Here is a 22,828-nt window from a genome sequence, read left to right on the forward strand (position 1 = left end):
ATATATATATTTGACTTTAAGGTGAACTGTCCCTCCAAACTGTGAATCAAAATGTGTGAAGTCAACTATCTGTCCATTTCTGACATTTACTCTACGCTCACTATGATCCCTGCTGGTTGTTCTGGTTTTATTATAGGAAGTTGAAAATGAGCGTCTCTATTTACAACAAGTGACTCCAGTAACTCTAATTGCTTTTCTCGGATGACTTTAATCCTTCTCAATTTATATTTATATGTAAAGCAATTAAAATAGATTAAGACTGTTCCCTTTTAAATTAACAATGTTTGTCAAACTTAATCACGAATCACTGCCTATTAGTCCAGGAAGGTCGAATAATGAAAATAATACATAACAGCAGCATCAGAAATATTCATATAATGAATAATAACTATTTTAGAAGGTTCGGGTTTCAGTCAATCTAACATAAATATGCATTCGAGTGATAATAAAGGCTTCTTGCACTCATGTTACACCCACACAGGTGTTTTCACTTTGTCTAATTAGACCTCCTCTCAATGAGGCGTGTACAGACTAACTTACATCTTAATCATTCTCATTAGTTCCTGGAGTTCGGTGACCTCATGTAATTTGCTGCACAGCTCCACCCAACTTCAACCTGAGCACATGACTAATTAGTTTAGATTAAAAACACCTGTGTGAGTGTGCAGGACCTGAAACCACCTACAGCAGAGGTCTCCAACCGTTTCCCTGACATTCTGCTCAACTCTTTGAGGCACTACATCTTGAAAAAAGTGTTGAACTGAGCTCAGCGTGCTTGAGCCGTCTTTACCACTCAGTTTATTTTATGCAAAGAAATATCAAGTGGGTGTTGCTGTTTTTTTAAAAATAGTATTCCCTTTCAGTTTGCTCCTGAACACTGGAAACAAAAGTCACTCCAGACACGTGATCCAAAGGTAGGCGTATTTTTTTAAAGATTATTTTTGAAGATATTATTGTTTCAGAGGTCTCACTGGACATAATTATGTTACTTTGTTACAACAACAACAAATGTCTAATAAGGCTCATAATTTTCATGGTCTACCAAATGGTTCGTTTGTGTTTTTTTTTTTGTTTTTTTTTGGTAAAGGCAGTGAAGCTAAGCTAATATGAATATAAATTGACATTTGCTACAAGATTTTTTTTTTTTCGTTCATGGTTTTTAACCTGATGAATTTAATGTTTTTCCATCGCAAACTGTCAAAGTTTCTTCTTTTTCTCACTGTCTAAAAACATACTGTATACCACACGGGTCAGTTTTCTATGAAATAAAAAAATAGATCTGCAAGTAATGATTATTTCATTATTAATTAATCTGATGATTATTTTCTCAATTAATCTACTAGTTGTTTGATCCATAAAATGTCAGAAAATGATGAAAAATGTTCCTCAGTGTTTCACAAAGCCCAAGCTCTTGTCCTCAAATGTCTTGATTTGACCACAACGCAAAGATATTCCGTTTATTATCATAAAGGACTATAGAAACAGAAAATATTCAGATGCTGGAATTGGAGCATTTTTACTTTTTTTCTCTTAAAAATGACAAACTGATTAATCCATTATCAGAACAGTTGGTGATTAATTTAGTTACCATTAATAATCAGTTGATGGATTATTAAATGTAGCTTTTAAAAAATACTTCTGATCATCCATTGTTGTTAATGATGCATTTAATGTAACTATTATATACAAGCTTAAATAATTTCATAAGTATGACTTTTTTTTTTTTAAGTTTCTGAAACCATGCTCTACCAACAAAGTGGAATTGTCATTTAGTGATGCTAAGATGATAAATTTGCATTTAAAAAAAAAAAAACTAAATGTAACAAATTTGTACTGTTGGACCATCACACAGATGAGTAATTGATTTATTTCTTTATTGAGTTAGCATCTTATTTGACTTTTCTACATTGTCAGTTTTTGTAAATATATTTGGATACTAACACATGAACTGTTTGGTAAAGGCTTATATTTAAAAAAAAAAAAAAATCCATTGCTTTTTTTCAGGGTGAGGACATTAAAGGGTTAAGTGACCCCTTTTCTGTCAGTGACAACTCATGCATAACAATAACAGGACAGAAAAACTAATAAGTGTATAATTAACCCCATTAGTAAAAAGCTTGTGTTCAGGTCGTCAATGTTCCCTTATCCTATCATAGTTTTAAAATTTATAACATAAAAAATAACCTAAACTTTTGCAAAAACAATTTAATTTTCTTCCCAGAAATCAATGACATGCTAAGATATAGGCCTACTGTACAAGTTTTCTGACACCCCTAAAATCAAAAAGGCCCCGTGACACCCCGTGTGCCTTTGGCGACCCCTAGTGGGGATCGGGATCCTCAGGTTAGGAACCAGTGATCAAAATTATCCTTGCAATACCAAACCATGCTATGCTAGCATCTGAAAAGAAGATATAAACATAAGATTTGGGTTGAGCTCAATAAGATCACTTTTAGATAAGGTAATAAAATTAAGAAACATGTCTCATCCAGTGGCTGTAAACAGGAGAATAATGAAAGCAGTGTACTGCAGGCAAGATTTGTACAAATATTCAATGTTTAATTCTAACAATTAGATCATTTATACTCATTATACATATGTACACTTATTACATTTTAAGTTAATACATGTCCATTCAAAATCAAGTCAGTAGGAAAGTTGTAAATGATTACATTATCTTTAAAGCTCTGCTCATTGTTAGATTATCAGTCATCAATATAAATTAGGTGTCAAACTAAAATGTCTGATCAAGCTAAAGTCACACGTTGTCCAGGTTTAAATGTGACTGAGGGAAGAGATTTTCCTTCTCCAGCACCACCAAATCCTTCATACCTAAAATGAAGAAAATAACACTTATTAAAACAGTTTATTTATGTCATGTCTAAAACAGTTAAAAGTAGCCAGAAAATAACAAAAATATCAGACTTGATAGACTGATCTAACACAAAGGAGCTACAAGATCTGTCTTGTTTTTTTTTTTTCCCAAGTTTAAGATATTTATTCCCTCACTTGACACACAAGAGATGAGTCAGCAGCTATATATAGTTGACTGAGCAATTTCTCTGCTCCAGTTCAGCTATAATTCTAGTGATTTCACAAAATACACAACAAAGTAATTCAACTGGATAAGAAATGCTGAATACTGTGTAAATGATTGTAATAACGATTCATATTCTGCTATTGCTGCTACTTGGCAACAGCTTTGAAGCACCAGTTTGTCAAATGTTTTTCATTTCCTCCTGTAGGTGAGACTCTAAATGGCTCATTGTATGCTTGATAAATTTCATATTGACTGGAACTATTAAAGACGTAGTTTCTTCCAAAATAAATGGACAAATGTGGAAAGATTTTTTTGAAATATACTCCTGTAGAATAAACCCTGTTTTTTAGACTGGTGTCATATCAACATTAGTGTCATTTTGTATTGCTGCGACTATTGTCTGGTGTCTTTTTTCATACTCACAGTTTTGTGTATCTGTTCCAGTCGGCTTTGCTGAGAGACGGTCTAGTCACTGCCAGGGCGGAGTTCACATGAGCCGGACACAGCAGCAGGCCTGGCTGAGTAGCCACTGAATGCACCCGGACACAGTCCTCCTACACACATGAATCAATATGAAGGTAGTATGGGCAAGTGAGTATGAACGGGACAGTTCAGATTATTTGAAGTGGGGTTGTATGTATAAAGGTAATACTCTGAGTATTACCTTACAGCACACCCCCAGAGGCGGAGAAGAGTATGAGCATAGAAACTAAGCAATGTACTACTGTGGACAAAGTCAAAAGGTATTTTAGCCACTTAAGAAGGGTTCACCTAAAAAAAGAAAAGTTACCAAACCAAACTCCATTGACAAAATCAGTTATTTTTAACTCACAGACCTCAAGAGTTGCTAGTCCACCACTGCCTTGGTTAGTTTGTGTTATTGTGACTTCAGTGAATTCAAACTATACATTTAAAACACCAAAGTCACACAATGACACAAACAAATTAACAGATCAAGGCAGCAGTACACTAGCAGCTCCCATGTTCTGCGAGGTAAAATGACTGTTTTCACTTATGGAGTTTCGTTGGTTTAGAGAGCGATATTTGGCTTATATAACATTGGTCTCCTGTCATAAAAGGAAGTTTGACGGTAAAGAGGTGAAAATATTCTAAATATAGCTTTTTTTGTGTGGGGGGGGGATTTTTGGTGGACCTTTTCTGTTTTTTAAGTGGCTAAAACACATTTTTTTGTTGTCCCTGTCCACAGCGGTACATTGCTTAGATTCAATGCTGGTACTCTTCTCTGCTTCTCCAAACTGAGGGTGAGTCGACTACATACTGTAACTAATATATACTGAATATTGATAACTCATACAACAACACTTCAAATAATCTGAACTATCCCTTTAAAGACTGAAGTACTGAACATAGCCACATATAAAGCAACAGAATAGAGAGAGAAACAAATCAGAATACAACAGCAATTCATTTTCTTGTCCATTGTTGTCACTTACGTTGGTTCTCCTGTGGTTGTTCTTGATGTTGTTAACGTCTTGTTGCAGACGCTCCTGCTGCTCTGGGCTGAGCTCTTCATACCCACTCTGGAGGGAGGACATGTATGCAGGTGGGAGTGAGCCACCAGGGTCACGGACTGATGCTCTTGTAAAGTCGTGGGTAACAGAGTTGGGTCCAGAGATGCATTGGGAGTTCTGTCAAGGGAGGCAGAGTAGAGGAAAAATTGACGGACGCAAAAATTAAGCCACTGAATCATACCACTGCATTTCAGAGAGCATAATTACACAGGCCTGTGTTAATATCACCGAAGATGACTAAAGTCAGGACAGATGGTTTACACTGAATCATTACAGAGCAAACACCAGGCATGCTGTCTGAAAAGGTCTCTCTATAACAATCCTTTTCTATTGTCAAGACACATGGAATAACAATCTGAGCATGTCAGTGACAAAAGCAAGCACTTTTAGTGGACGTCGCTTTAACAGCCTTATTTGCCTCCATGGATTATATTGCAGCCTGCAGCCACTGTAGCCTGTTTTGTGGTGATCTACTGGACCAATTCCAAATCTCTTGGTACCTATTAGTAATTTAGACACTGAAATGTGTAATGTGTTAAAAGTACCAGAATTACATCAGCATTACACTGATATTGAACTTTTCATCTGAGTCAAGTATAGAAAGCAAATAAGCATATTTCCCAAAAATGTTCAACTATTCCTCATCTGGTATAGTGTATTACACAATAAAATCTGTGATCTCATTTGACTTCCAGTGCCATAAATGCATGACAATTTCTGCAATATGAAATTGTATATAGTAGTGTGTTGTTACATTTTAAGGGTGAAGGTTTGATTGTTGTTGACTGATGTGTTGGTTAACTATGGTTTTACCTAAATGTAAATAAAATAATAGAAAAGACTGCTCACCAGTCCTGAAATCGGTGAATTCCCAAACTCTGACTCGTAGGAGCTTCCAAAGTAGAGTCTCCAGATGTTGCCTCGGTGGTGTTCATCTTCTGCTTGAAGGTCGCTGGGCTCCAGGAGAACCATGGACTGGTCTAGCCCCACACCTGTGTCCCCCTCCCCCACCGAATCATCTGAGCCACTGCTGTTATTTGGGAAGATCATGGAGGACAGGCTCATGTCGCTTTCTGAGCCAGAGGTCAGATCCTGATGATCCCGCAGAAATGGAGAGCCAAAGTTTAGATACATAAGCTCACAAAAACATATGAACAAGCAAAGTGGCTTCACTGTGTTATCACAGTTTAAGATATCTAAGATCATTTTGCCTCTGGTTGCTGTTAAACTTATTAAATCATAACCCTGTCACCATGGCTGGGGATAATTTGAAATATGCTGTAAACTGATAAAGGAGTAACGAGCAGAGCCACTCACACAGGCTGAGATGCATACAAAACTCATTTAATTAGCCTTGAGGGACAAAAACTGTGCTTGGCTGCTTCATAAATAATTTGAAAATGGACTGGCCAACAGTACCCTGTGTTCCTGATTTATTAGCCCGAGGCAACCCTATCTCAACAAAATGAGCTCTTTTAGTGACTCTTCTTTTCAGCACAATAAACTTACATGTGGTGTGGTGGAGCCCAGGCTGTTGTGGACAGCCTCCAGCTGGGCGTTGTAGAGCAGGGCCTTCAGGTCTGCCCCAGTGAACTGCTCTGTCGCTGCTGCCAGCTGCTCCAGGTCCACATCAGCAGCCAGAGTGATGCCGACACTCAGAGCCTTCAGGATCTCCACACGAGCCTCCTGGAAATGTGACACAAGAGCACAGTTTGTCAGTAGTTGGATGTAGTGGTGACAGCCTATCTTGAGGCATCACTGAACAATTAATGCTTCTTTTAAAGGAACAGTTCGGATTATTTGAAGTGGGGTTGTACGAGGTCAGTGTATTACCTACAGTATATGGTAGATGGCACAGCCCTGTTTGGAGAAGCAGAGAGGAGTGCCAGCACAGAAGCTAAGCAATGTGGAATATGTTCATGGCTTTACTTTGCTGTCAGACAGTCTTTTCCAATGGGAAACAGCCATTATATTAGCCAAATATTCTTCTGTCTCCCTCAACCAAACTTCTTTGGCAAAAACTCATTTTACCTACTGAACTTTGGAGTTGCCGGCCTATTTTTGCCTCGACCTGTTAGTTTGTTTGTGTTAGTGTGTGGCTCTGATGAAACAAAACAAATCTTTTAAAAAGCAAAAGTCACACAATAACACTAACTAACCAATCGAGCCAGTCATAGACCAGCAACTCCTGTGTTTAGCAATGTAAAATTACAGGATTTGCCTGTTGATTGGGAGACTGCAATATTTGACTTGTATATTGGCAATTAGAAAAGGCAGAAAAGTCCGATGGTAAGGTAAAGCAGTGAAAATATTCTAATTATAGTAGACACTTAAACTGATATTGATTTTCTCCACAGCAGTACACTGCTTACAAACTACAACAGGTCTCCTGCTGCTTCCCGAAACTGGGGGTGTGCTGACTGACTATGGATGAGTAACACACACAACCAGACTTTAAAAAATCCAAACTATGCATTTAAACTTTTCTGCACATAGAAATATATAAATTATAATACAAAGCCTGGTGTTATTAAAAGTGTTATAAAATGAGCATTAGAAGTGACTGACTGATTTTAATTCAACAGACCTGGTCAGGAGGGGGACAGTAGAGGGACTTGTCTAGTCGTCCAGGTCTCAGCAGGGCTGGGTCGATCAGATCTGGACGGCTGGAGGCTGCGAGCACATACACACCTACAAATGCAAACATGATAGATTGGCATGTATTCAAATTAAGAGAATAGCTTGTCATTTTGGAAAATACCAGAAAATCAAATCAGCTACTAGCTTTATATTTCTCTTCTTATTCTTTTAAAAACATGACTGCAGCACTGATTAGTAAAATATACCAGTAGAAAATGTATCCAATCCTCAAGAGGACTGTGAATATACAGAACACATAATATGTTGTACACTGCTGTGCGGCTGTGACCTACCCTGCAGTCCCTCCACCCCATCCAGCTGGGTGAGGAGCTGGTTGACCACTCGGTCAGTGACGCCTGTGCTGTCATGACCCCTCCTGGGGGCCAGAGAGTCAAACTCATCGAAGAAGAGGATGCACGGCTTGGCAGCTTGAGCCCTGGAGTGAACAGAGAACAGGAAATCATTCCTTCTACATGAATGGTTGTTAGTGGAGCTTACAATTACTATAAATATTTAATGTAAGTCATTATAGCAAACAACTATAAAGCTCAGCTGGACTCATAAGAAAGTGGTAGAGTGAAAATGTTCACTTACCTCTGGAAAACATCACGGACTCCCTGCTCACTGGCTCCGATGTACTTGCTGAGAAGTTCAGGCCCCTAAAGAGAGGTAAATATCCTGTGTCACTGAAGAGACAGGTTGATCTGATAAAGAAATGCACAGTCCTTTTTTCCCCATTAGAGCAAACACCCAGCTTACCTTGATGCTGATGAAGTTCATCCCACTGTCTTTGGCCACGGCTCTGGCCAGCAGAGTCTTCCCTGTACCAGGAGCTCCGTATAGCAATATTCCTGAACGATGGCGGATAGGAAGACTGGAGAACAGGACGGGATACTGCAACACACCAAAGTTATACAATTTATCATTAAGAATTTACATTTTATCACATTTCAACAGTCATGTGTAAAAAGTCCTTACATGCATTTTGATTAGACGTAAAAAAGAAAACAGGGAAAAGTCAAACACTATTTTTTTTCTAAACGTTAACTAATTATCATATCGTTAAGTCAATACAATTTTAGACAGGAGTAGCCTTAACTTGACTAGTACTATGCTACAACACTAAACAGTGAATATATACAATTTTAAAATGTTTCTCACTAACTTTGTGGTATCTACTGTATGAAGTGTACATGAAGTGACAGTCTTGTACATAAGTAGTGCACACTCTGGCCTGAAGGCCTCAATTTCCAGGACCTGCTTGTGGGTCATGTTTGCAATAAAACAACAGCAGCAGAGAAACTGAAGTCTATGAGGGCTGGCAAAAAAAAATGACATGATAAAAATAGACCAAATCAAACCATCAAATCACCAGACAACCTAGTGTGTTTTCTAATAACCATACTACTGTGGGGTGTACAAGTGGAAGTAAAAAAAAAAAAAAGAAATAATCATAAAAACAGCATGAAAGTGTGTTGGAGCTAAAAAAAAAAATAAAAGGTATTAAATTGGAAAATGATCTGCTGACTCCCAAAAGATATGAATTGATAAGTTAATTTGTTAAAAAAAACAACAACAAAACATTGTCATCTTTTATCACCTCTTCCTACTGTACATCATATAAACAAGGATACTGTGTACACATTTATTGTTCTGTATAAAACTGCATGACAGACATGAAACTAATAGAAAGTGATAAAGTGAGCTTCAATCTGATTAAAATCAACTAGTGTTCATTTTCATCATCTGCATTCATCTCTTGACTTAATTTCTTGAGAATTGTAATAACTCATCTTACAACAATCAATGGTACTAAAATCATACTTGGTGATAAATGATAAATGCATTATCGTAACATTCGCTTTTATTATTTAATTTTATTACATTTATTACTTATTGATCAAGATGGTGCCACAGAAGACTGACTCGATGTGTTCATTTGCGTTGTTTTGTTTGTAAAGTCAGTTTTTATTAACTTTACTTTACTTATGAATGTGTTGTACACAAAACATTCTGCTCTTTCATTAAATATTGTACATATTTCTTTGTTGTTTTGATAATAACTTTAAATATTTTATTGTCAATTTTCTGTTTTTCTATTTATGCTTCTTGACTTGCAGGACTTGCTTTTAAATGTACTTATGTTTTTCTCATACTATGTTTATTATCATGCACCAATACACCAAGGCACAATTGTGTGTATGTGAAAACCTGCTCAACAATAAACCTGATATTGATTCTCTTCCTCCTGTACGACACACTGGTGTTTCCCTCAGACTGAAAACACACACCTTGTCTTGTGTTTAGTTACACTGACCTTGGCAGGCAGCAGTATGGTGTCCATCAGCTGCTGCTGGACCTCCTTCAGGCCTCCCACCCTCTCCAGCCCAACTCCAGTTGGGGTGTGGAGGTCTACGCCCCACAACGAGGGAGGCGTGAAGCCCTTGAGAGCCTGAACGAAGTCCCTCCACAACAGACACATACCTGAGAGACACAGAGCAAAAACAAATAATGTGATAATAAACAACATAATGAATTCTATTATTTTAACGTATTGTAAGCAAACTCTTTGGTACCCTGGTCGCTGTGTCCTCTTTGTACAGTCCTGGCATGGATGGCCCGCTCCAACAGCAGTGCTAGGTCTTGGGGTGTGTATCCTTCTGTCTCCTTGGCAACATTTGCCAGGTCTAGAGTCTGTAAGGTCTCCTCAGACAGGCTGGGTTTTCTGAGGATCAGATGGCGCAAGATTTCTGCTCTTTGAGCCTACAAATAATAATGAAGAAGATAAGTTATCAATAGGCTTAGTGACTACCTTAAGAATGGAGGTCAGTATGTATCTATAAATGATAGTCTATTGAACAGAACAATAAAGCTATATTGTGACATGCCTCAAAGATCTAGTCTGGGGCCTCTTCTATTTCTACTACTTCTCATCATCTCATATAAATGACTTTGCTTTCATATCTGATACTGCATTGCCCATTCTGTTGATGATATTTATATTTTCATAACACAAGCATTTTTTTTTCCTTGATCAGAGAAGCCAATGATACTCTTATCATGTGCTGAAAAGCTTCAAAACCTATTCATAATTATCACTATTAAGTCTAATACCTGTTAGTGTGCTCATTATGTGTGTTCATGTCTGTTTCATTCATGACTATTATTACTATTTGTTTTGTTTTCTATATTGTCATGTTAAGCAGAGAATTATTCATAGTATTAGGATGAACTGTAAATCCTAGAGGGAAGGTTTTCAGGTTTCTTACTTCTGCATAATCACTGCAATGTTTCTTTTTACATGCTTTTGTTTTTATCACTTCTTGTATGCTAATAAATGTCTAAATTCTACATTCTAAAATAAGTTTTTGGTTTCTTACTTTTTTCCTAACTTTCCCAGTGTGCACATGTACTGTGTGTGTATTACCTGGTCCGGTGGCTGGATGCGCACAAAGCCCTGGATGAAGTGGGACCCCTGAACCTCGGTCAGGGTGGGATGGAGGGAATGCTCACTCTGGCTGGTGATGAGCAGACACACCAGGCTGGAGTGAACCACCACCTCATCCACCACATCCTTCAGACCTGCAGCCACAAACAGACAAGAGGAGCCAGAATCAAGCCCTCTGAGATAATTAATATTACATAGGGGCCAACAGACGCCCTCTCCCCCACACAAAAAATAAAGAATAAAAGGTTTACTCTGTGCTATGTGCAGCTGCAGCAGCGCTTCAGGACCATGCTCATGTTCTGGTGAGGTTGGTGCCCCGGTCACAAGGTCCAAGTCGTCCAACAGAACAACTGAAGGCTGCCTCCACTCCGCCTGTTCAAAAATATCCTGCAGCATCTGTCTCACCGTTTCTGCTCTTTTACCTAAAAGACAAAAATCACAATTTTTATACAGTTTCTCTATAATTCTAAATACAGTCAACTAGTTTTATATGATTCAAAATTATGTTCAGCGAGTACTTGTTAACCTTGTAGTTTTTTGCACTCCACCACCTCCACGTGTGCATCCAGATGTTCTCTCGCTTTTCCACAGAGGGCTCGAGACAGAGAACTCTTTCCACTTCCCTGTGAGGACACAGTATACATTACATAGTATACAAAATAATGGTGTTAAGGACAGAAATGCATTAAAATACGCAGTTATTATGCTGTCTGTCTGATGAGTTTAGTCTGACAAAATCAGCACTCTACATCAGTTTTCCTAAATGGCTGTAGATATCTAAATTAACTCTGTTAAAAGGAAGCGAAGCAATCTGACTGATAAGCAGGGTCAGCAGCAAAATGTAGTTTAGCCATTTATAAAACACCCATCTAAAACAAAATCTTTAATTTGGTGTACACTCTATGTAGAATGTTTTCACCAATTTACTTTGCCACCAGACACCTTTTTTAATCAGGAAACTGCCATTATAATTACAAGCCAAATATCGCTCTTTGTCATTTTACTTCACACAACAACAGACTTGTTAATCTCCTGCTGCCAATGGTTTTTATTTCTATTATTGCATGACTTCAGTGAATCCGAACTAACCTTTTAGTAACACAACAACACAAACAAACTCACCGATCAAGAAAGTGAAAGGTCAGCATCTCCTGTGTTCTGTGAGATAAAATGACTCATTTTGCTAGTGGAGTCTCGCTGATTTGTAGAGAATGATATTTGGCTTATATGACAGTGGCTCCAAGTTGGAAAGCGCTGTATGATAGCAAGGTAAAGCAGTGAAAATATTCTACAGTGTACACTTAAATTGGCATTGATTTTTTGAGGCAGACCTTTCGAAAGTGTCTAAAGAACACAAGATGCATCTGTGTTATGAGCAGTAAGATTATTATGGTTATTATTTCAGTAAAGAGATACCTTAGCACCAGTTATTAGTAGAGCTCCTCCTTGGAGACCCCGTCCGGTTGCACCAAGTTCTCGTGAGAGGGGACTACCCAGAAGGCTATGGGAAATGAACTCAAATCCAGTCTTACTGAGCTTGTCCATCCCACTGGGGACAAATGGAGGAGTGAAAATGTTATTGAGAGAAATAAATGCTGGAAAAGATCTTTGTTGAAACTAAACTCATGCTCAAAAAAAGCTACTAGTTTACCCAAGAATACTGAGAGAGGGCAGCTCAGGTTTGGGTGTTTCAGCTGTAGACTTCACAGCTGGCATCACCACTGGCTCTCTGTCTACCTGTACATGACACATAGTGGCAAGCAGGAATGAAGCATCCGTTTTGCAGAGAAAACTGCATGCAGCAATTTGTTTTTATGAAGCAATTTACATGACATGCATGTACCTGTATGTGTTCCTTCTGGATAACAACAGGTGCCAGTAAAAACAGCTGGTCCGCAGGGTCACTATCTGCTTCTGGTTTCACCACAGTGAGAACAAACTCCAACTTTGCTATAAATATAAGAAAAGGTGGGAGAACGGAAATATTTCATTGCAGCAGAAAGTCCATGTGTGCATAACGTAATTTTAAGCCTCTCTGGTATTCAGTTTATTGGTTATTTTAATCACAATGCCATCTGCATATTTGCAACGATAATTTGTAAAAAACAGAATGAATCACCATCATTTCCGTGTAGGAGGATGTTACTACGCCGTGCAGTCAGACAGGCTAAAGGTTCATGACTCTGAGTGTGCAGCCACCCAAGGAAAGCTGTCTGGATCTCCTCATCATCCTCCTCAGGCTGAAGAGCAAATGTCAAAGATCACATGGTCATTAGGGAAAGAGGTCAAATAAATGTTATGCAGCAGTGACAATTTAGCAATTTGATGACTAACCCCTTGTCTAGCCCACAAATATCATGTCAGCATCATGCTTGTATGACAACCTTGTTCACACCACATTGAAGTATCTGTCTTTACAGGATCTGTCTAAATCAATGCTTCAGGTTGCATTTGTGCTTGTGAAAGCAGCTGAGAAACTGAGCTGATGCAGACAACTGCATAGATTAAAACGAGAGTGTTTCTGTTGTCTGAGCGTGCAAATGAAAAACACGTCTGATTCACTTGAGGTCAAGACAGGGGGTATAACTAAATAAACCAAATTCTTAAAAAAAATCTCCTTACATCTCACTGTAACTGCATATGCTACTCCAGCACTCACCAGTGGTTTTAGGGGCTGTAGGCGAATAGAGGAGGCTACTTTGATCCTTGATTTGACTGGCTTAATTCTAACTGTTGAATGGGGGACGATATGGAGCCTGGTGGCCAGGGGCTGTGGGATCTGAAAATCACAATTCATGTAAGAGACATAACAGCATATAAAGAAACAGAGGAATGAGTTGCAGTTACAGTATAATAAGTATGAGATTTTTAATTTGGGTTTGTATGAGGTACTTATCAATAGTCAGCGTATTACCTAGAGTAGATGGTGGTCGGCATGCCCTCACTTTGGAGAAGCAGAGAGGCACCAGCACAGAAATATAATGCTCCAGACAGGATCAAAACACAAAACATATTTTAACCACTTAAAAACATCCACCTGAAAAAAAAACTGTACTTTTTTGTACTTTGCCACTCGCCTTTTCTGGCGAGAAACAACATTTTATAAGCCAAATCTCACTAAACCAACCAAACTCCATGGGTAAAAACAGTAATTTTACCTAACAGAAAACAGGAGTTGCTGGTTGACCACTGCCTCAATCTATTTGTTTGTGTTATTGCGTGACTTCAGTGAATCTGAACTAACCATTTAAAACACCAAAGTCACACAATAACACAACCTAAGAGATTGAGGCAGTGGTAGACCAGCAACTCCTGTTTTCTGCTAGTTAAAATGACTGATTTCACCTGTGGAGTTGGTTTGGTGAGGGTACAGGTGGTTTCCATTCAGAAAAAACTGTCTGACAGAAAAGTAGCACTATTCTAAATGTAGCATACATTTAAAATGCTATTGATTTTTTTTTTAGGTGGACATTTTTAAGTGGCTAAAATACCTTTTCTTGCTGACCCTGTCCACAGCCTGCAGGTAACCCACTAACTATCGATAAATAACTCATATAACCACACACTAAATAATCCAAACTATTTACCCTTTAATCTTAGGTTTGAGTGGATAAATGAATCAACTGTTTAGAGAGCCTACTCACCCATACTCTTCCGCTATGGATCTCTCCTTTGCTGTGACTTCTTTCCTTGCCTGATAACTTCTCAGGATCGTGGCACACCACTCTGACCACCATGGCCTCGTCTTCTGTCCTCTCCTCTCCTCCGTCCACAGTTGCAGCTCCTTTACTAACTCCTGCATTCTTCTTTTTTTCCATGGCTTGCTTGGCTCTGTCTCTCGATTCTTTTGGGGAGGGAACTTTGTACAGCAGGCCATAAGTAATTGGAGACTGACCACCAGTTAGCCCAGCACCGGACCCATGGCTCAGAGGAAATAAGTGAATAATGCCAGTTGCAATGTGACTTATAGTGCAAAGAGAGGCCGGAGGTGCACCACAGACTCTGTAGACAGAGTCCGTGAAGAGGGCAGGGACATCAGGTACAGGTGGTAGTTCTTTAACTGGGTCATAAGTGCCCTTTATCATATAGCGTAGCAGGCTCCTCAGGTCAGCTATGCCACCCCACTGGTGACTTTGAGGAACAAGGGATGGACTTTCTAATGATGGTCCTGAGGGGGAGGAACAATCCATATTTTGCTGTCTGTGAAAATTCTGCCTCTGGTTGGTTCTCACTGGAGAACCACTGCAGTTGCCGATTCCAGCGCGGCTCTTAGGAGAGACAACTAGTTCTGTGAACTGCTCCAGGCGACCATAGGGCACAGACGGTGAAAGTGATGCTGCAGAGTTAAAAACAGATCATACTGTGTTAGTAAAGACTGTGTCTGAACATGACCAGTACAGAAACTTTAAACAAAAGGAGCTGAATAAAAGTAAGGAGGCTTAACTGCAAACCCCCAGTTCCAAAAAAGTTAGGACTCTGCATAAATAAAAATATAATGCAATGATTTGTGAATACTTTTCATCCTCTATTCAATTGAATACAACTGAGTTCAATTGTATTTAATTGTATGTAAGTCAATTCAATTGAATACAATTGAATATAGGATAAAGTACAAAAACAAGATAGTTAATGTTCAAACTGATTAACTTTACTGTTTTGAGTAAATGTACACTCATTCTGAATTTGATGCCTGCATAATGTCCCAATAAAGTTGGTACTGGGGCACAGGATTATTACATGATGGCACAAGACATTTTTGGTCTTCCTAAATATCTGTCTTTCACTGACATAATCCCTACAGACATCAGAGTGCATCTTCAGTATCTGTCTCCCCATGAATTTCTCAGTTTGGAAGACAACAAGGGAAATTTAACAGACTATTTCCTACAGCTAAACCATAATGATTATTCTATTAACTCTAACCTATTCGGATGTAGATGGCTGTGTGGCTGTCCACCCACACAGGAAACACAGCATCTTGGAAAACCACTCTGATCTGATCCAGCAGCTGCTGCTCCAGTGTGGCACTGTGGAGTTCCTGCAAATATGAGTCACAGAAAAATAAAACATTGTTTGATGTGGTTCTGGGTCACAAGTCTGTCCTTTGTGTACTGCTTTGAAGTGGGAGGCTGGTTATTTAATGTGTGTAGCTTATTAATGGTTCTTGTGCCTCCCTCAGTGTCCACTGCAATTTTTATTTATGTTTGGTCATTTATGTTTCATTGTCTGAGTTTTGTTGTCTTTTATGGTTCATTCTTGTGAGGCTAAACAGAGGAATGTGGTTGTACACATATATAATTGAAAATCAGCTGTACCCACAGGGTGCGAAGCGCCTGTACAGAAGAGAGAGTTATTGTAACACTAGTGTAAAAGTTGACATATTAGTTTGATTTGAGTGCCTTTTGCATAATTAATTTTACTTTTCCCTGATTAAAATTTATTTAAGGTACAGTACTTTTACTTGAGTAAAATATTCTGGTACTTTTTCCATCCCTGGTTACAAATTACTGTAAGTCACTATGCTCACTCACCAAGATTTCCCAGTCATCAGCTGACAGAGGTTCCACAAAGACTTGATGCACTGATGAGACCTGGTGACACGGTCTCAGAAAACCCTGAGGGAAAACCACACAACCAGTCAGTCATTACAAACACCTAGTCAGCCTAGACACTGACTGATAATTACTCTAAACTGTGAAGACTGTCAGGATGTGTCATCATGGACTCTGCAGGTGGGACACAGAGCCTACAACAGATTGCTCAATGTGGAGGTGTACCTGCTCTCCATCTTTCAGCCCCAATTTTTCTCCCAGTTGTCGACACAGTTCCACTTTATGGCTGTCCAGGCTGGAGGAGGTTCTGTTGCAAGTCCAGCTGAGGAAAACTGGAGATCCATCATCCCAGGACAACTCCAAAGCCTGGTTCTGAACACAGACACACAAAGTATTGTTATACGTTTTGATTATCTATCAGACTTCTGTATAATCATCCTCCTTTTTCTGCCAACAAACAGGCTCTTCTCATTTAAACCATTTTATACAGTGTAGACTAACAATCAATAACAAATCTTAAACATGTTTGATCCCTGTGCAAAGATGTCCAACTAGAAGGGTGAGCCAGGAATTCTCCACACCAACCAGCCAAACAGAAAAGGAAAAAGGCATGTACAACTGTCAATGCAACTACCTCACATGTACTCTTTCAAATTATATCACACAGTTGTCATTTGAAACATTGAGTTCTCTATAGATGATGATGATTTGGAGATATCTGTAAAGAACAGACCTCAGTGAAGCAGCAGTTGCTGAAATGTAAAGTTCTGTCACCACCATGTGAGCTGCCAGGGAACTACTACAGAAATGTTAAGTCAAAATAATAGAGTAAATACTAATTACCACGCCAGTGGATCATTAATAAAATATTTTTAAATAAGATATTTTAGATACTTTTTTAAAGATATTTTCCTAGTTACTATTGCCTGATTTTTTATTAAATCACCCATTGTCAATGCTGACAACACTTAATTCTTTTCTATCCCCTTTTGTTGGTGGTTGCATTTTTCTGAATGAAATATAGCTAACTGTTTCCAATCCTCTAGGTCTGTCAGAGGATGCCTTCAGCATGGCATTTAATGGAGCTGTGTTTCACTAAAAAAAAATGCCTGTGAGCATGTGGACATTTTGAGTCAAAAGTTGAGTAATTTTGTGATGTAAACAATTACAGGTAACTTTGAATGGAAGGTCTCATGTTGACAGCAAGATTTATTCAATATAATATAAAGATATGCACTACAACATAAGTATATTAACTCAAGTACTGTACATAAGTACAAATTCAGGTACTTGAACTTTACTTTATTCTGCAATTTGCTCACGTTTATATTTCTATCCCACTACAGTGTCTAGCAGCTTCAGTTACTAGGTGCTTATAAATGTTCAATTTTTCATACCCTTCCTGTACAGTGAAAACCATGTACCAAATTTGGTCATTTCAAATGTGAATATTTGTGACAACCTAAAGTTTTTAGTGCTCCTTTGAGTTGCGAAAATTCTCATACTTCTAAGATAAATAACCTATTTAAAGCCCCTTTTGGATTACCTGGAAAACACATTGCCACAAAGCTGAAAACAAACCTGTTTTACTGACACCATGGGAATTTTACTTTTTAGAGAACGTGGTTCTCACAGGACAGCGACACACAAACATCATGATCTTATAAAGCAGGAAGTAATTAACTACCCAACCGGATATAAAGTAGTTCAAAATAGTAAACCCTTTAAAAACCTACAGCAGTAACAGTTAACATACACACATTTATTAAGAAAGAGTATTGATATTGATTGATTTTTAATATTTACTTAACTTTTCGATTTTGAATGCAGGGTTGTTGTTTTTTTCTTGTAATGGCGTGTTTTCACAGTGTACTTTTGCTTTTACTTTTTACTAAGCAAAGGATATAAATACTTCTTTCACTACTGACATTAGCTGACACTGACGGCTAGCTAAGCTAACTTACCTCATTGAGGCTAAGATGCGAAGCCAACTTCGAAGGCAGGTGAAGAAAGCAGTTTTTTGTGTTGTTAAAAACAACAGTTACGGGTTGAATGCCCTGATTACTGAACATAATGTTCACATTGCCTGACTACCTCTGTAAATACAAAGCAGGTTGCTCTGCTAATGTTAAATTGTGCAACATACTCATAGTCGATCGATGTGCTCCGTATGCGCCCACCTAGACCAAAGCAGCTGATGCCTAGCTGAACAAATTTTCAAAATAAGATATCACACGTGGACACGCAATAGATGCATGTGTACGTGAAATTGAACGAGCTCTTATTTTGAAGTGAGTTAGACGGCAAAATATTTCCAGAAACATGGCGGCACCTGTAAGCAATAGTTCAGACTGTTGGGGCGTCCCAGAGGTTTATAAACACCACGAACAGCGGAAAGTATGCATTTCTCGACCAAAATACAGAGAGGGAAGGAAAGCGAAAGCTGTTAAGGTAAGAATATGCTAAGTGTCAATAAGAAAAACACATATCAAGCTACGAGACGCTGTTACTCCTAGCTAGAGAGTAAATATCACGTACAGTGTTAATATACCGAGACCAGTTCTCTCTTTTTTTTCTTTTTCTCTTACAAGATAGAAAGTTTACCCCGGAGCCCCTCATGTATATCCACTAGAATAATTTGACGCAATAGCACATTCTTTTCCACCCCTACTTAGTTATGTGAAAGGACACCTCAAGAGAAGTGTTTGAAAAATATGAGAGATGTATTAAAATATTTAAATACAGTGAATACAGATCATCCATAACACATACACACATCAAGAGAGTGTGTTTTACTCTTGATGCATAAAGAAAATAAAATGCAGATCATGGTTAACTTAAATAATATACGTTACAAGTATATATAAAGTATATATGAATTATAAATAATAGAAAATATAAAACAAACCTGATTAAGATCATAAAAAGAACAACAATAAGCCTAGTTCACTTGTATATTTGTCCTGTGCATCATCAGGTGTACACCATCAACTTAGAGTCTCGTTATGTGATGGTCCAAGGAGTCCCAGCCATCGGAGTGATGACAGAGCTGATCCAGCTGTGTGCCCTGTACGGAGTTGTGGAGGAGTACAGGCCCCTGGACGAGTATCCTGCAGAGGAGTTCACGGAGGTCTACCTTGTCAAGTTCCAGAAACTCACCAGTGCCAGGTTCAGGATGTGACAAACTTACCCAGTCCATTACACTGCAGTGGCAACACTGAAGAGACTCGCTCAGTGATTTTTGTTTAAACGTGTCTGTTTCAGAGCAGCCAAAAGACACATGGATGAAAAGAGTTTCTATGGGGGCGTGCTGCATGTGTGCTACGTCCCAGAATATGAGACAGTGGAAGACACCAGGCTGAAGCTGCAGGACAGGAGGAGATATGTAATCAGGGCTGTTCAGAATAAAGGTACATGTTCACATCAAGACTTATTCTTAAAAGGACAGTTCCCCCTAAAATCAGAAATGCATATTTTTCCTCTTACCTGTAGTGCTATGTATCCATCTAGACTGTGTTGGTCCTAGTTGCTGAGTTTTGGTCATATTGGTAGCAGAGATGCCTGCCTTCTCTCCAATATGAGTAAGCGCCAAAAAATAGATTTCAAAAATTCAACGGAAATATCTTTTTCCAGATAATCCACAGACCTTGTTTTGACTAGTTTCATGTAGGAACTACTTTCTTTCTAGTAGATCAAAAGCAGTTTTGCAATATTATACTGCAGAATGAAAGTAGTTCTTACATGAAACTGATCACAACAAGGTCTGTGGATAATCTTGAGTAATTGGAAATTCATTTCTGAAAAGAAAAAATGGTGTTGAGTTTTCATATGCATGTTCTTGGTGCTCCGAGCACCACAAGCAGAGTGTCCTCTAATTCTGTGATATTTGAGAGAAGGTAGATCTCTATGACCAAAATGTTCAAGACTTGGCACCTCACACCAAAAACAATCTACATGGATAAAAAAAAATTATTTGTATTTTTTGTTGTTGAAATTACAAATTAACCTGAACCATTTGTTGAAAGTGTTTTTTTCTTTAATATTATTGTTACACAGCAAGAGAAAAGGAGGCTGTAAAGAAAGAGTCCATGTCATCAGACACAGCCACCACATCAGAGACGATCGTCACCAGACAAGATAAAACCTCTGACAGTGATCATACAGGAGAGACCTCAACCTTCAGGCATTATTCAGGTTTTCCTCTACTGCCTTTACCTCCCCAGGAATATCATTACCATGGACATAACAATCAGCATGGCACTATAGCAACAGAGGACAAAATGGGGACATTGCACAATGTCATCATTGACCCAAAACAGGAACCAACACTGAGTTCAAGCTCCAGCCAAACCTCTTCAGACAGAAGCACAGAACACAAACTAACCTCAAGTCAGTCTTCTGCAGTCAGATTTGTCCCACGGACCGCACACTTGGAGAACAGGAAACGCAAGATGGAAGAGGCTGCGGAGCCCTCGCTGACTGATGTTAGCAGAAACAGTGAGCCGCTTATTGGACCAAAGCTCCCAGAACCACCTAAACTAGACATGGAGGACGAGTCGCTGAACACAACTGTGAGCCTGATCAGGAACACAATGAAACAGGTATACTGAAATTCAGAATAAAACAAAATCGTCTCTGTTGTCTAATTCCCTTTATTCATGTCAGTAAAAACTGCTGTTTCATGATTCTCAGGTGGAATCGGTTCCTGACCTCAAACCAGTGGAGAAAAAAGTGAAACCACGTCGTCGGATTTGATCAAATGAGCTTCCTTGATACTGGACTTTATGCAGAGATTGCTGCTACCACTAACTAACAGTCTTTGAAGTTTGTTTTTATTAACATGTTTTGCATCAAAATACAAACATCTCTTAACATTTTTATTATTTTTACTTACTATGGCTGGAAATGCAGATGAATGATTTTTTTTTAACTGTTCTGGTTGTTCCTGAAATGTATGCTGTTCAAATGCTTCAGTTATCTGAAAACAGAGGAAAATAGAATTTAAGATGAAAAATGTCTGACTTAGAAATTGAAATGATAAGTTTTTCGATAGCCTTTAAAAGGACAGTTTTGCCTAAATCAAAAATACACATTTTTCATTTTACCTGTAGTGCTGTTTTTCATTCTAGATTGTTTTGGCCTAAAATGTAGAGTTTTGAAGATAATCAGCTGTAGAGATGTCTGTCTTGTCATGAATATAATGGAACTAGATGGCACTCTGCACAGTGTCCAAACAATTAAACAACCTCAAAAACTCAACAGCAATGACTCTTTCCAGAAATCATGACTCAGTTACTCAAGATAATCTGCAGACCTTGGTGGGAGCTCTTTGTCTCTGCCGAACTACAACCACCAACGGAGTCATCATGCGGAAGCAAGGATGGATCTTTTCTGGATCTGTTTTTTTTTTTAATACTGAATTGAAAACAAACATTATAACACTTGTCAGTATAATGCAATACAGTTCAACAGCATCACGTCAAACAGGTTTTCACACATGCAGTAGACCTGTAAGCAGACTTAGATGTGTGACATTGGTGGAGAAAAAAACAAAAAAAAAAAACAAACCTTCACTGTGTGAATGCACTCCACAGTCCATGATGATCACTGTCTCGTCTGTGCTGTTTTCACGCCCTGCACCACTGCAAAGATCTCCTCTGCAGCAGCATTAAGCCGCTCACTGATGAAAAGCCTTAGCCTCTTCACTTTAAACAACAGTCAGCTCTCACCCACAGCACACAGTCCTGCACAAAAAATTTAAGGTGACTACATTCAGCTAAACCTTCAAAATTAAGTAGTAAGGCAGAGTAAATTGGTTTAGTATTCAGTGAATGAAACTATGAGTGGTGGAAAGTGAAGTACATTTACTCTACTACTCTACTACTTACATATATTTTTGTGGTACATGTACTTTTACTTGAGTATTTCCATTTGTGGCTACAATATACCTCCTTCCCACTACAGTTTAGAGTGTAATATCATGCTTTTTACTCCACTATATTACATACATATACATATTTTACCTAATAAACATAAAATAAAAAAGATTAAACTACTGTTTGTCCATGTTTAAGACCTTTGACCTGTTACAAGACAGCAGAGTCTAGCTAGGGCCCTTTCTCATGTTTCAGTTACAAAAAGAGACATTTCCCCTTTAAACTTTATATTTATTTATTTAAATTTTTTGTTCTCTGAAAACAAATTTGTGTCACTAAACTTTGTTTTTCTTCTTTCCTACCAGAATAATCATACTTGTGTTCAGATTTATCTGGTGACCCTTTAATGGGGCCTAAATCCTCAAAAGGCTCTTCAGATCTAATGATGGAGTCCTCGTGTCATTTGAGGAACTAAGAGGAAAACACAATATTCAAAAAAAAAGCCATTTTTTTAAATACCTGCAGATCAGAAGTTTTATTTTAGCCAATCAGAACAATTCACTAACAATGTCACACTTTTCTGGTTTAGAGAAAACTATAACACACAAATGCTATGGCAAGAGTCTAATTCCTCTCACATATGACTTATTGGTCTCTGAATGTACAGAATCTTCTGAATTAGGATCTACAAGTAGAAGCTACACCAGATGAGTGCCAGGATTCTTGTACAAAGGCACAAA

At 38.3% G+C, this 22,828-nt stretch overlaps 2 protein-coding genes and 1 long non-coding RNA gene across 3 annotated transcripts; 2 read left to right on the forward strand and 1 right to left on the reverse strand.

Moving 5' to 3' along the window:
* The first annotated feature begins 827 nt into the window (after positions 1-827).
* Positions 828-4,799, forward strand: LOC146312956 (uncharacterized). The gene is made up of 3 exons (XR_014772029.1): positions 828-914; positions 3,485-3,618; positions 4,543-4,799. It is a non-coding gene; the product is annotated as an uncharacterized LOC146312956 (long non-coding RNA).
* pex1 (peroxisomal biogenesis factor 1) lies at positions 2,534-18,417 on the reverse strand. Its single transcript, XM_084738829.1, has 24 exons — positions 18,177-18,417; positions 16,438-16,584; positions 16,192-16,275; positions 15,584-15,698; positions 14,305-14,996; positions 13,320-13,439; positions 12,780-12,900; positions 12,504-12,610; positions 12,312-12,397; positions 12,077-12,209; positions 11,187-11,283; positions 10,912-11,082; positions 10,640-10,794; positions 9,789-9,975; positions 9,530-9,696; positions 7,972-8,106; positions 7,807-7,871; positions 7,506-7,648; positions 7,160-7,263; positions 6,082-6,258; positions 5,422-5,664; positions 4,495-4,689; positions 3,464-3,594; positions 2,534-2,832 (listed from the first exon to the last, which is right to left on the reverse strand). Exons 1-24 carry the CDS (start codon positions 18,282-18,284, stop codon positions 2,748-2,750), a joined length of 3,768 nt encoding a protein of 1,255 aa, XP_084594955.1. The 5' UTR covers positions 18,285-18,417; the 3' UTR covers positions 2,534-2,747.
* A 70-nt stretch (positions 18,418-18,487) lies between these two features.
* On the forward strand, positions 18,488-21,089 carry rbm48 (RNA binding motif protein 48). The gene is made up of 5 exons (XM_084738830.1): positions 18,488-18,663; positions 19,190-19,380; positions 19,477-19,622; positions 20,269-20,813; positions 20,905-21,089. Exons 1-5 carry the CDS (start codon positions 18,535-18,537, stop codon positions 20,965-20,967), a joined length of 1,074 nt encoding a protein of 357 aa, XP_084594956.1. The 5' UTR covers positions 18,488-18,534; the 3' UTR covers positions 20,968-21,089.
* Positions 21,090-22,828: the final 1,739 nt, after the last annotated feature.

Source organism: Lutjanus erythropterus, chromosome 16 (genome assembly GCF_056507025.1).
Source record: "Lutjanus erythropterus isolate fLutEry1 chromosome 16, fLutEry1.hap2, whole genome shotgun sequence".
Taxonomy (NCBI): Eukaryota; Metazoa; Chordata; class Actinopteri; order Lutjaniformes; family Lutjanidae; genus Lutjanus; species Lutjanus erythropterus.

Coding starts and splice junctions, on each gene's coding strand:
- pex1 (XM_084738829.1), bottom strand. CDS start 18,284: ATGTTCAGTAATCAGGGCATTCAACCCGTAACTGTTGTTTTTAACAAC. Junction 14,997..15,583: donor AGCCATCTACATCCGAATAG/GTTAGAGTTAAT, acceptor TTAACTCTGCAG/CATCACTTTCACCGTCTGTG. Junction 12,611..12,779: donor CCTCCTACACGGAAATGATG/GTGATTCATTCT, acceptor TTATATTTATAG/CAAAGTTGGAGTTTGTTCTC.
- rbm48 (XM_084738830.1), top strand. CDS start 18,535: ATGGCGGCACCTGTAAGCAATAGTTCAGACTGTTGGGGCGTCCCAGAG. Junction 19,381..19,476: donor CAGAAACTCACCAGTGCCAG/GTTCAGGATGTG, acceptor TGTCTGTTTCAG/AGCAGCCAAAAGACACATGG. Junction 19,623..20,268: donor CAGGGCTGTTCAGAATAAAG/GTACATGTTCAC, acceptor ATTGTTACACAG/CAAGAGAAAAGGAGGCTGTA.